The sequence below is a fragment of the Petromyzon marinus genome, chromosome 63 (genome assembly GCF_048934315.1).
Source record: "Petromyzon marinus isolate PM22_M1 ecotype Great Lakes invasive population chromosome 63, UKy_Petmar_22M1.pri1.0, whole genome shotgun sequence".
NCBI classification, from domain to species: Eukaryota; Metazoa; Chordata; class Hyperoartia; order Petromyzontiformes; family Petromyzontidae; genus Petromyzon; species Petromyzon marinus.
The window spans coordinates 328,102-341,746 of NC_133729.1; the positions used below are offsets into that span (position 1 = coordinate 328,102).

General features: G+C 55.2%; 1 protein-coding gene across 4 annotated transcripts in view; it reads right to left on the reverse strand.

The window, feature by feature from the left end:
• TANGO6 (transport and golgi organization 6 homolog) overlaps positions 1 to 13,645 on the reverse strand; it is a 235,203-nt gene that overhangs the window by 1,802 nt on the left and 219,756 nt on the right. Inside the window, exon 21 of one of the 4 annotated variants that reach the window (XM_076053824.1) lies at positions 2,167 to 3,336. The exons of the other annotated variants lie outside the window; for them this stretch is intronic. Coding sequence (XP_075909939.1) covers positions 3,277 to 3,336 — 60 coding nt within the window. The 3' untranslated portion in view covers positions 2,167 to 3,276. Of the gene's footprint in view, positions 1 to 2,166; positions 3,337 to 13,645 lie in introns of those variants that run through there. 4 annotated transcript variants of the gene reach the window in all.

Genomic DNA, 13,645 nt, shown 5'->3' on the forward strand with positions numbered 1-13,645 from the left:
TGCTAAACCGTCTGCATCCCTGCCTGCCTGTCTATTTGTGTCTGTCTGCATTGCCGCATACCCATCTCTCTGCGTGCATCTGCCTGCCTGTTTGTCTCTCCGCTCACCGGTCTGTATTCCTGCCTGCTGTCTTATCTTGCCGTCACCATTCCGCGTGTGTCTGTGTCTACCGTCTGATTTCAGGCCGACCACGGGGCTGGAAAAACGTGGGCGGGGGGGGGGGGGGGATGGTGGTGCAAGAGTTTGATGGCAGCACCAGGAAGGCGAGGCGGGGGGGGGGGGGCAGCAGAGTAATTGCAGGATGTGGAGGAGGGCGTCTGTGAATATGGAATGAGTTTGTGTAAAATCCTCCAGGACCCACGGCCACGGCTTACACAGCGCAGAGTATCCTAACCTCCGGGACACACTGGCGGAGGGGAGAGAAGACATATTACCGGCCGCGAACCCCCCCCCCCGCCCTCCCCCCCCCACACACTGCCCACCACCCCGGGCAATCGGTTCTCGACAGAGAGGCAAATAAATACGACGGTCCACGTGTCGGGCCCCCTTGCGGAGTCAGCAAGCGAGGCCTTCTCAGCCGTGGCTGCGGCACGATGGCACAGCGACGCCGGCTGGAGAGGCTGGAGAGGCTGGTGGGGCAGGAGGGGCTGGTGGGGTTGGTGGGGCTGGAGGGGCTGGAGGGGTTGGTGGGGCTGGTGGGGCGGGAGGGGCTGGAGGGGCTGGTGGGGCTGGAGGGGCTGGAGGGGTTGGTGGGGCTGGTGGGGCTGGAGGCGCTGGAGGGGTTGGTGGGGCTGGTGGGGCTGGTGGGGCTGGTGGGGCTGGTGGGGCTGGTGGGGCTGGAGGGGCTGGAGGGGCTGGTGGGGCCGGGGTGGACCGAGGTCATATCAACACCGCGGCGGGTGGCCGGGCGAGATGATCGGAGCGTCCCTCGGGGACGGACGCGAGGCGTGGCGCTGACCACTCCCGCGGTGAGGCGGTCGCCCCGATGCCCAGACGCCCCGACAGTCACGGTGCCCCCCCGCCCCACCGCAACCCCCCCCCACCCCCCCTCCCCACCACCCCCCCCCGAACTCCACCCACTGTTGGGTCGTGACGTCAGGAAAAATATCTCAACGGGAGTTTGCACGTGCGGAGTCACGCACGGGGACGCACGTGTTGGACGGGGGGGGGGGGGGCGTGGGGGATGAGTCCCCCCCCCTCTGTAAACGACCGCGATACAAAAAGGCGAGAGAGAGGAGTAAAAGGGGCAAGTTCAAAAAGCCATCTGCCTCTCGGGAAGAGGGGCCTTGGGGAAAATAAACAACGGTAATGGGGTGATTCGGCAAAGGGGGGTGGGGCGCCCCTGTTGTAGAGAAAGGGGGGTGGGGCCCTGCTGTAGAAGTAAGCAGGCGGCAAGGCGATCGAAGGAGAGATAGTGCCCACGACTACACGGGGACGGGAGATAAGTTGAAATCTGAGGTTTGAGAAATGTTAGTGCGGACCGCGGGGTCACGAACGCGGCTCGTCGCCGCGAGTCGGAACGTCCTGGGGGGGGGGGGGGGGGTGGCCCTCTCGGCGTGCGGACGTACCGGGGGACGTACCGGCAGACGTACCGGCGGACGTGCCGGCGGACGTGCGCATGCTGTGCCTGCGATCATCATCGTCCAAAAAGTGGGTCAAATTTGGCGGGCGGCTCTAAAACGCCGCCGATTTTGAGGAATGCGCCCGGTCCGCGCCCCGGAGCATCGGGACTAGGGCAGGGAAGGGAGGAGGAGGAGGGGGGGGGTGGCAACGTAACGCCGTGTTGCTTCTTTCATCACCACTTCACGTTGCGGCTGTGATGCGTGGCGGCCCGGGGCAAATGAGCTCATGGCACACATTTCTGGCGCACTGCGACGGCAAATTTCGTCGTCCCTCCTCCTCCTCCCTCCCTCCCTCGCCGGCTCGTTGAACTCCGCACGCCTTGCCAGAGCCTGCCATCGTTTGCACCGCGACCCCCGCCGCGCCGGAGCCGGCGGCGCCTCGCGCTGTCCGGCGAGCCACGCCGCCCCGAGTTTGATTCCAAGCCGTGGCTACCGTGGTCCGGAGAGAGGCGATGTAACTCTCTCGATCGGTCCTGGGTGCAAAACCACCCTCCCCCCAATCGCCCCTTGCTTCCTCAACCCCCCCCCCCTTCCTTAACCCACCGATGGTGAAGTACGGTCAAACAACCCCGTGGCCGACGGATTCGCCGACGCTTTCCACGGCGCGCGCTTGGCCCTCGGGAAGCGGTGAGTTAGCGATAACGACGTCACGTGTGTGCCCAGATCCTCTTGCCACTGGTTCTGTGAATCATTTTGGCACTGGTTCCACATTACACACGGACGGCGTCAATGCCTTCAACCTTAGTAGTCGTGTACGATTAAAATAAAATCTGGGATCGAAGTCTCAAGCGAAATACCCTCTTAAAAGCGTATAGTGGCATATGTACAGGGTGTTTTAAAAAGATGGCAACATGTTACAATTATACAAAAAGTTACAAACGGTTTAATGAGTTATTAAGTTTTACTAACCATTTTATAAATGCTCTATGTGCCCTCCACCTGCTGTACGGACAACATCGAGAGACGATCGTGGAATTTCTTCCCAAACGCCTCTCTTCTCACGCTTTACTCTGTGGTGCATGGTCGCCCAGTGCTCTTCCCCTTACATAAACAGCAGCCCGTGTCCTCAAATCGTTGGCACCAACGACGAACGCTCTTTGACATTGGCGGATCAATGCCAAAACGCCGTTGAAACGCACGCCGCACCGCAATTACGGATTCAGTCTTGCTGAACTGCAGAACGCAAAACGCCCCTTGTGTTGCGGTGGGGTCACCGTCTTGCGAATGACTGAGGCTAGGCTGGGCTGTTTGTGCGCTGGGAGAGGCCTTTCAAGTGATAAGAGTTACATTCGTGGGCGGTTCGTGGTTGCAGAGATATAGCGATTTCAAATCGGGTCCATCTGTTTGGATTGTAATATAAACTGTACATCCCTTTGACAATCCACTGCTGCATGAAGGGCCTTCCCGTTCCATATCGGTCCCGTGCCGTATCGGTCCCGTGCCGTATCGGTCATGTGGTTCGTCGACCACACTTCACCACGTTTCATTATGGATTGGTGCCACGGTTGGCGGGGCGGGCCAGGGCCGGTTCAGACATCGCCCGCTACTCATATTGGCCACGTCTGGGCATTCAATTCGGGTCATCGGTGTTCACGAGGCGGTGCGTTCCACAGGATGCTCGCACCGCGCGCAGCTTGAGCTGGCGTCGCTCCGATCATCCCGGAGGTTCAAATCCACGTCTCGAATCCACGTCTCGAATCCACGTCTCAGCCGTCTGCGATTTAAAAAAAAAAAAAAGTGTTCCTCAAGCACGGTGGAGCGCGTCACGGTCACCGACTCGGTAAGACTACGTCTCGTAAACAACAGAAATGATACTCGTCATATTGGCTCGGTTCATCTCTGCGGCCAGCTGCAGGGGCTGCAGCGGCTCTGGCGAACAGAGCGGGGGAGGGGAATGGGAGGGAGAGACAAGACCGTCGCCGCCCCCCCCCCCCCCAGGTGCTAACCGTGGCCGCGAGCCCCGGAGCGGCCGGGAGGCCGCCCGCCGAGCGTAGCGGAGCACCGGAGTGGACGCGCGTCGCCGCCCCGGCGGCTCCTCCCGCCGTGCGCGGAAGGAGGCGAAACGCTCGGCTCCTACGCTCCTACGCCTCACCCCACCGTGCGTGAGCGGTGGGGTGAAGCGTAGGCGGCCTTTCCCCCCCTCTTGGGGGAGCTTTTTGAGCGCTGGCCTCGGATGGAGGCGCTTCTGCCGGCAAAAAGGCGCGCGGGGGGGGGGGGGCACGCCTTTTGGCTCTTGCCGCATTGCGGTTTGTGCCGCCAGAATGTTCCGTGGCCCCCGTTCCCTCCGCCTCAAACAGTTATCTAACGCTCGCGGCTCCTTCTGGTGACGTCAGAGCTCCTGCTGTCCTCCAGAAATCACCCCATAAATCCGAATCGTACGTTTTGTGGAGGAGAACAGAATTGGGTGATCCAGCCTCCTTGAAGAGTAGTTTTCTCCCGCGCCGATGACGCCGGTTACAAGCAAGGCGCTTACTCTGCACCGCTGCGAAAATCCCCCAAAGACCGAATTAGCTTTGCAAGTAAATTTTTTTTTAAAGGATGTAAAAAAATATAATCAAATCATGGTCGCTGCTTCCGTACTTAACGCTGCCTTGCAATGCCTTGTAACGGAAAAATAAATACACATCGGTCGACGTTACGAACCGTTTTACCATTTGCTGTCGCGTACGTCATGTTACCTCACATCCTCACCGTGCGGTGTGCATCTGTTTGTTTCTGTGTGCGTGTCCGTGACGTTGTAGCGGTTAGCGCTACACCGCGCTACGAACCCGGCGAGCCCGAGTTCGATTCCCGCTCATGGCCGACACCAGGTGACGATTGCATCCGAACCGCTCCTGGGACTCCCCTAGGTCGACTCGGCCCTAACTGAATACCCTGTGTGGAGTGTAAACATCACCACTGGCGGATACAAAGGTGACCGGGGCGCGGTGTTGGCCACCCACTACGTGGTGCGCTGACAGCACTTGCCCTAACACTCCGCTAGAGGCTATAATGCGGGTTGGAATCTTTGTCCTTGTGACCAAATCTGCAAGGCGTTATTGACACGGGCCGTAGGTTTCGGTGGGATGAGCCTGGCTTTCCGGAGCGCCTTTATCAACCCGTCCCGGAATTCCACTCGCACGCAGCCAGTCCCTCCCTGGTGAGGAGCGCGAAGGAGAGCGTCGCCCCCCCCCCCCCCACCCCTTATCGGACCGTCTCTCTCGAGCGTCTGTCTAGCCCCCTCCCTCCCCCCCACCGCGCCACCTTGAGCCGCGAGTGGCAAGGGGGGGGGGGGGGGGTTGGAGCGCTCCCCCTGCAGTTGCCCTTCGACGTGAGCGCGGCGGCACGGCTAGAAAATAAAAATGATTGATTCTCGAGAGCGGTCCCCCCCCCCCCGCTCGCGAGGGGTTATCACCGTAGCGACGACGGAGGTCACTTAACGAGAAGGGGGGGGGGCGGAAAAAAAAATACTCGAGATAAGGTAACGGAAAGCCAACGTATCGTGTCGCTCGCGGGGTCAAGGACTCACGGACGCGCGCACTGATATCTGTTTTCTGGGGCTCACGTGCGCGATCGAGGCTCGCGTAGGCTCTCAACAACAAGACAGGGGCCCCTAGACCGGCACAGGGCCCATAGACACGCACAGGGCCCATAGACCCGCACAGGGCCCATAGACACGCACAGGGCCCCTAGACCCTCACAGGGCCCCTAGACACGCACAGGGCCCATAGACCCTCACAGGGCCCATAGACACGCACAGGGCCCCTAGACACGCACAGGGCCCATAGACACGCACAGGGCCCCTAGACACGCACAGGGCCCATAGACACGCACAGGGCCCATAGACCCGCACAGGGCCCATAGACACGCACAGGGCCCATAGACCCGCACAGGGCCCATAGACATGCACAGGGCCCCTAGACCCGCACAGGGCCCCTAGACACGCACATGACTCGACAGACTCGCATACGACCCAGAGACTCGCATAGGACCCAGAGACTCGCATATGACCTGTAGACGCACCTAGGAGACACTCTCACAGAGGGCTCTCATGAGACTCTATAGACTCACAGAGGGCCCATGAGGCTCTATAGACTCACAGAGGGCCTATAGACTCTCATGAGACTCTATAGACTCACAGAGGGCCCATAGACTCTATAGACTCACAGAGGGCACACAGACTCTCATAAGACTCTATAGACTCACAGAGGGCCCATAGACTCTCATGAGACTCTATAGACTCACAGAGGGCCCATAGACTCTCATGACACTCTATAGACTCACAGAAGGCCCATAGACTCTATAGACTCACAGAGGGCACACAGACTCTCATAAGACTCTATAGACTCACAGAGGGCCCATGAGACTCTATAGACGCATAGAGGGCCCACAGACTCTCATGAAACTCTATAGACTCACAGAGGGCCCATGAGACTCTATAGACGCATAGAGGGCCCACAGACTCTCATGAAACTCTAAAGACTCACAGAGGGCACACAGACTCTCATGAGACTCTATAGACTCACAGAGGGCCCCTGAGACTTTATAGACGCATAGAGGGCCCACAGACTCTCATGAAACTCTATAGACTCACAGAGGGCCCATGAGATTCTATAGACGCATAGAGGGCCCACAGAATCTCATGAAACTCTAAAGACTCACAGAGGGCCCATGAGACTCTATAGACTCACAGAGAGCCCATAGACTCTCATGAAATTCTAAAGACTCACAGAGGGCCCACAGACTCTCATGAAACTCTAAAGACTCACAGAGGGCCCATAGACACCATAATCCCTCTTGGCCGCCCTACACGGCGCTTCACCTCCACCGTGGCCGTCCTCTCGGGCACCGTCTCTCTGTTTCTGGCTGCCGTGGCCATCGCCAGTCTCAAGCCATCGTGCCACCAACCCCGGGATGTGTCCCGGCCATCATTGGTCGGTAAACTGCTGGATAATGATCAATACGATACATACAGTGAGGGAAAAAAGTATTTGATCCCCTGCTGATTTTGTACGTTTGCCCACTGACAAAGAAATTATCAGTCTAATTTTAATGGTAGGTTTGTTTGAACAGTGAGAGACAGAATAACAAAAAAATCCAGAAAAACGCATGTCAAAAATGTTATAAATTGATTTGCATTTTAATGAGGGAAACAAGTATTTGACCCCCTCTTAATCAGAAAGATTTCTGGCTCCCAGGTGTCTTTTATACAGGTAACGAGCTGAGATTAGGAGCACACTCTTAAAGGGAGTGCTCCTAATCTCAGCTTGTTACCTGTATAAAAGACACCTGTCCACAGAAACAATCAATCAATCAGATTCCAAACTCTCCACCATGGCCAAGACCAAAGAGCTCTCCAAGGATGTCAGGGACAAGATTGTAGACCTACACAAGGCTGGAATGGGCTACAAAACCATTGCCAAGCAGCTTGGTGAGAAGGTGATAGCTGTTGGTGCGATTATTCGCAAATGGAAGAAACACAAAAGAACTGTCAATCTCCCTCGGCCTGGGGCTCCACGCAAGATCTCACCTCGTGGAGTTGCAATGATCATGAGAACGGTGAGGAATCAGCACAAAACTACACGGGAGGATCTTGTCAATGATCTCAAGGCAACTGGGACCATAGTCACAAAGAAAACAATTAGTAACACACTACGCCGTGAAGGACTGAAATCCTGCAGCGCCCGCAAGGTCCCCCTGCTCAAGAAAGCACATATACATGCCCGTCTGAAGTTTGCCAATGAACATCTGAATGATTCCGAGGACAACAGGGTGAAAGTATTGTGGTCAGATGAGACCAAAATGGGGCTCTTTGGCATCAACTCAACTCGCCGTGTTTGGAGGAGGAGGAATACTGCCTATGACCCCAAGAACACCATCCCCACCGTCAAACATGGAGGTGGAAACATTATGCTTTGGGGGTGTTTTTCTGCTAAGGGGACAGGACAACTTCACCGCATCAAAGGGACGATGGACGGGGCCATGTACTGTCAAATCTTGGGTGAGAACCTCCTTCCCTCAGCCAGGGCATTGAAAATGGGTCGTGGATGGGTATTCCAGCATGACAATGACCCAAAACACACGGCCAAGGCAACAAAGGAGTGGCTCAAGAAGAAGCACAATAAGGTCCTAGAGTGGCCTAGCCAGTCTCCAGACCTTAATTCCATATAAAATCTGTGGAGGGAGCTGAAATTTCGAGTTGCCAAACGTCAGCCTCGAAACCTTAATGACTTGGAAAAGATCTGCAAAGAATAGTGGGACAAAATCCCTCCTGAGATGTGTGCAAACCTGGTGGCCAACCACAAGAAACGTCTGACCTCTGTGATTGCCAACAAGGGTTTTGCCACCAAGTACTAAGTCATATTTTTCAGAGGGGACAAATACTTATTTGCCTCATTAAAATGCCAATCAATTTATAACATTTTTGACATGCGTTTTTTCTGGATTTTGTTGTTGTTATTCTGTCTCTCACTGTTCAAATAAACCTACCATTAAAATTATAGACTGATCATTTCTTTGTCAGTGGGCAAACGTACAAAATCAGCAGGGGATCAAATACTTTTTTCCCTCACTGTAGACCATTTGTGTTTATTCTCTGATCCATGTGTTCTCAAATGCCCGTCCGAGCGCGCATTTCTCAATGCTTGCGTTTCAACATTGTCACCGTGGTCTATTAATTGCTGGATGAAGATCGGCATCATATCCCCCCGATTCGCTGTGATCCCTGATCCCACGCGTTCCTCCCTCTGTTCACGTAATCCCAAACGGGCACTACTCCACGGTGCCTGACCATTGTAATACGCACCGACTGAAAACTTTCCTCTTTGTGCAGATCTTTACGCTGCTTTTGATTATTTAAACTTGTTATGTCCCCCCCCCCCCATCATTATTCTGTTCCTGACGACACCCCCCACTGGACACCTGTGAAAAAAAGAGCTTCACAGCTCATCGGATTCCTCCGCTATGAATACATTGATCCCTGATCCCAGAGACTATGTTACATAATCCTTTCTACAAGCGACACATTTGCCAAGGGGTGGGGGAAAGAAAGAGAGGGGAAATAAAAGGAAAATAAAAACCAACCCCCATCCAGCGCCAGGACAAATCGAACGCCGGCTTGGCGCACGGCATCTTGGTTTCGTTACCCCCGGCCGTGCGAAAACACATTAACGGAGGCACCGAGAGGCCCCCACAAAATAAAAATAAATCCGGGGGACGATCTCCCTTGATGTTTCTGAAACTTGGGGGGGGGGGGGTAGAAAAAAAGAGTGGAACACAAATAGCGGCGACTCTCCGCAGAACGTGGCTTTAATTAGGAGCACGCTGGAGCCGCTGGCAAAGGGGCAAATGTGGTAACAGCTCGGCAAAAGAGCGGGGCCTTTGACGGCCGCTCCGGTGTTGTGCCCGTGCCCGGGCAGCAGCGCGAGAAGGGGCCTCTCTCTCTCTCCGCTCCCGATTCCTCGCTCGCTACCAATATTGGAACCGGTCCTGGGCCCCCCCCCCTAGGTCGACTCGGCCCTAAACATCAGCGGCACTGGGAAGACAAAGGCTGCCGGCCGGGCGTGGTGTTGGCCACCCCCCCTCCCTCACGCGCCATGCCGGCCTTCATAGGTGCCCGCTACCATCCCTTGCCCCAAAAGTTTATAGAGGCTCCACGGGGGATCTTCGTCTTTGTCTTTGAATTAGCTAATCACCGACAGGGTCTGCCCCCCCCCCTCCCCCCCCCGTGCGAGCCGTCTGCTTCGCCAGACACCGAGATTTCCTGCGGAAGTGGCACTATCGGTCCGGGGGAAGGTAATGGCCTGGAAGGGGGGGGAGGATAAGATATCCACGCTGAGAGTGGCCTCCTAACCAGGCCATTTGGAGTTACTCTCCACCTCCCCCTCCTCCTCCGTAACAAAACAAAAAACCTTCACGAAAACACCCTCGTCCTGAGATTTCCCCAGTGACTAGGAGGTGTTAACTACCTCGCCTGGTGTACAGGAGGTCGCGGGTTCGAGCCCACCCCTGACGCCTGCTGTATATTTGGAGTTTGACACGTAGGCCTTCACGACCAATATCATCCATTATACAGGTTTTTATTTAAAGTTAGATCGCATAAATAAACCTTTCTAAATGGCTGTGTCGGGTGGTGGCGGGTTTAACGACACCACATTTATATTTACGCGATCTAACCCAATAAACCGGTATTATGGAAGTTTATATTTTAGAGTTTGCATGTTCTCCGCACGGACGTGTGGATTTAGAAACAACGTGCGTTTAAAAGTATTTGGCTGCTACAAATGCAATAAGCGTTGACGGTTCGAGCACGCGACACAACTTGACGTAACGGGCCCGCTCGTTGCCTCAATAAAAAAAAAACCTACTAAAAAAAAGTGAAAAGTCAATTCATTGAGTTGTCACTTGTGATAACAAGTTCGCTTCTGAAAAAGAGCACAAAAATTATTTCAAGTTAAAAAATAAAACCCACCCACAACCGACGCCACCACCGCCCCCCTGAGAGCGCGACCGACCGTTGCGTAGCCCCAGCGAGCGTACGCAGCCGTGACCTTACGACCCCTGGGCTCCCGACACGTGACCCCCAGGTGCTTGTAGATCCGGAGGTGGCAGGGAGTCGGCCTGCCGTTCACGGCGGGCGGGCCAGCGCCCCGTGGATATTGGCAGGAGGCCCGTGGGGTTGCCGGTGACGGTCACCCTCCAAAACGCTTGTAAACCACCGCAACGCGAGCTGGGCGCACGCACGCACGCACGGCTCCGTGCCGAGTGGAGATGCGTCGGTCTCAAGCTGTGCTTGTGTGTGTCTGTGCTGTGTGGGGAGCGGCGGTGCAGCGGTCAGCGCTAAGAACCCGGCGACCCGAGTTCGATTCACCGCTCACGGCACAATGCCGGTGACGATTATCTGAGGCGGTCCTGGGCCTCCCCTAGGTCGACTCAGCCTCAAATGAGTATCTGGTCTGTGTAAAACATTGCCACTGGGGTGACAAAGGCGGCCGGGTGTAGTGTCGGCCACACACCCCCCTCGTGTGCCGTGCCGGCCTTCATAGGTGCTCGCTAACAGCACTTGTTTCGATAGTCTGTTATGGCTATAGGGGGACATTTTGTCTGTGTGTGTGTGTGTGCTTGTGTCTCTGTGGGGAGCGGTAGCACAGTGGTTGGGGCATAACGAAAATGGAGACCCGAATTCAATTCCTGCTCACGGTCAACGTCAGTGACAAATGTCTAAACCGGCCCTAGGCCTCCCTTATGTCCACTCAGCCTTTTAAAAAATAATACCTGGCACGGTGCATATGTATGTTGTTTGGATTTAAAAGTGCAGCACAGCTCCATGGAAATGCCGGATTAAGCTAGTGCGGGGCCTGTAGCACATGTTATAAAGGGGCCCGAAATATTAAAAAAACACACAAACATTAAAAAAACTATTTTTTTACTTGCATCGTAAAGTAACTGTAGTTTTTTTAATTTGCTGTACAGCCAGACAATACAAAAAAATCGCTCACCTTAAACACCCAGTCGTTCATAAAAGTTGAAGGCGGTATAGTACTCTAGTAATAGAACAAGTGCAGAACCACTGAACCGGAATTGATAGCTTGAAAGCATTTAGCGCGGGGGCCCTTGAAAGTGCGGGGCCCGTAGCTACTACGTTTGTAGCCACTTTTGCTACGAGGATAATCCAGCACTGCTCCAATGGTTTCCTAATATCAGAAGGAAGAGCATTGTCGGTGGTCGCAGAAGCGCATCGGATGGCCAGCTAAGGATGTGCACAAACCACCACCGCGTGGTTGGCGGTGCACTTGGGGGATGAGGAAAACCCCCTCGTTCCACCAGAGCCCCGCGTGGCTGTATTCGGCAGCCGTCGGCGATATGTGCCTGACGGTTTCGCAACCAAGGACCGGGTCCCCTGGTTGTTCCATTTTTATGGAGGAAATATCCCCCTCCCACCCCCCGCTTATTTTCCGTTCGTTTAGTATTTTCCGTGTTTTAGTCTTTACCCAGGACATCGCTAGCCCCCACATTACCCCCCGCCGCCCGCCCGCCCGCCCGCCCCGGGATAATCGTAAGTCGACCGTGCACAGGACACGGGATGGCAAAGTTATTCTGGCATCAAATCGCGATCCTCAAATTTTGACGATCCACCGAACCGTCGCCAGAGGGGGCGGTGCGGGGACGGGGGGGCGGGTCACGTGACCACCGAGAACACCCACCAATCCCGCAGGGCACCACCGGTACAAGGCCCGCCAACCGCACCTGGCACCGGCCGTTCCCGTCCCACTTCTTGGAATTCTCAAAAAAGCATTTCCGGCGTGCGCCGCTGCGATTCTTAACGAGGTAGCGGCAACGTCCTAAGGTGCGGGAGACCTGGGAGGGCGCTCGCCCCACCGCCCTTGCAAAAAAATAAATCAAACCTGCGTGACATTTTTGAAGGGTTTTAGGTGTTTTTTTTTCCTCTACTTTCACAAGAGGAATTCCCGGCGAGCGAAAGTGTGCGGCGGAAACATTAACGGGGCGGCGGCCAGGAGTGGGAGAGAGAGGGAGAGTGTGAGAGAGTGAGAGAGTGAGAGAGTGGGAGAGTGGGAGAGTGGGAGAGTGAGAGAGTGGGAGAGTGAGTGAGTGAGAGAGAATGAGAGAGTGGGAGAGTAGGAGAGTGGACAAGTGAGAGAGTGAGAGAGTGAGAAAGGGGCAGAGTGGGAGCGTGGGAGAGTGAGAGTGGGAGAGTGAGTGAGAGAGTGGGAGAGTGAGTGAGAGAGAGGGAGAGAGTGGGAGAGTGAGAGAGTGGGAGAGTGAGAGAGTGAGAGAGTGAGAGTGAGAGAGTGAGAGAGTGGGAGAGTGAGAGACTGAGAGAGTGAGAGAGTGGGAGAGTGAGTGAGTGGGAGAGTGAGAGAGAGTGAGAGAGTGAGAGAGTGAGAGAGTGGGAGAGTGAGAGACTGAGAGAGAGTGGGAGAGTGAGAGAGAGTGGAAGAGTGAGTGAGAGAGAGAGGGAGACAGTGAGAGAGTGGGAGAGTGAGAGTGTGGGAGAGAGTGAGAGAGAGTGGGAGAGTGAGAGAGTGGGAGAGTGAGTGAGTGAGAGAGTGAGAGTGAGAGTGGGAGAAATTGAGAGAGTGAGAGAGAGTGGGAGAGAGTGGGAGAGTGAGTCAGAGAGTGAGAGAGAGTGGAGGAGTGGGAGAGTGAGAGAGTGAGAGTGGGAGAGTGAGAGAGTGGGAGAGAGTGAAAGAGTGAGAGAGTGAGACAGAATGAAAGAGTGAGAGAGTGGGAGAGTGAGAGAGAGTGAGAGCGTGGGAGAGTGAGAGAGTGAGACAGAGTGAAATAGTGAAAGAGTGAGAGAGTGGGAGAGTGAGTCAGAGAGAGAGAGTGAGAGAGTGGGAGAGTGAGAGAGAATGAGAGAGTGAGAGAGTGGGAGAGTAAGAGAGTGAGAGAGTGAGAGAGTGTGAGAGAGTGAAAGAGTGAGAGAGTTGGAGGGTGGGAGAGTGAGAGAGTGAGAGAGTGAGAAAGGGAGAGAGTGGGAGAGTGAGTGAGAGTGGGAGAGTGAGAGAGAGTGGGAGAGTGGGAGAGTGAGCGAGAGTGGGAGAGTGAGAGAATAGGAGAGTGAGAGGGAGTGGGAGAGTGAGTGAGAGAGTGGGAGAGTGAGTGAGAGAGAGTGGGAGAGTGAGAGAGTGGGAGAGTGAGAGAGTGAGAGTGAGAGAGTGAGAGAGTGGGAGAGTGAGAGACTGAGAGAGTGAGAGAGTGGGACAGTGAGTGAGTGGGAGAGTGAGAGAGAGTGAGAGAGTGAGAGAGTGGGAGAGTGAGAGAGTGAGAGAGTGAGAGAGTGGGAGAGTGAGAGAGAGTTAGAGAGTGGACGAGTGGGAGAGTGAGAGAGTGAGAAAGTGGGAGAGTGAGAGAGTGAGAGAGTGGGAGAGTGAGTGAGTGAGAGAGTGAGAGAGTGGGAGAGTGAGAGAGTGAGAGAGTGAGAAAGTGGGAGAGTGAGAGAGTGAGAGAGTGAGAGAGTAAGAGAATGAGAGAGTGAGAGAGTGAGAGAGTGAGAGAGTGGACGAGTGGGAGAGTGAGAGAGT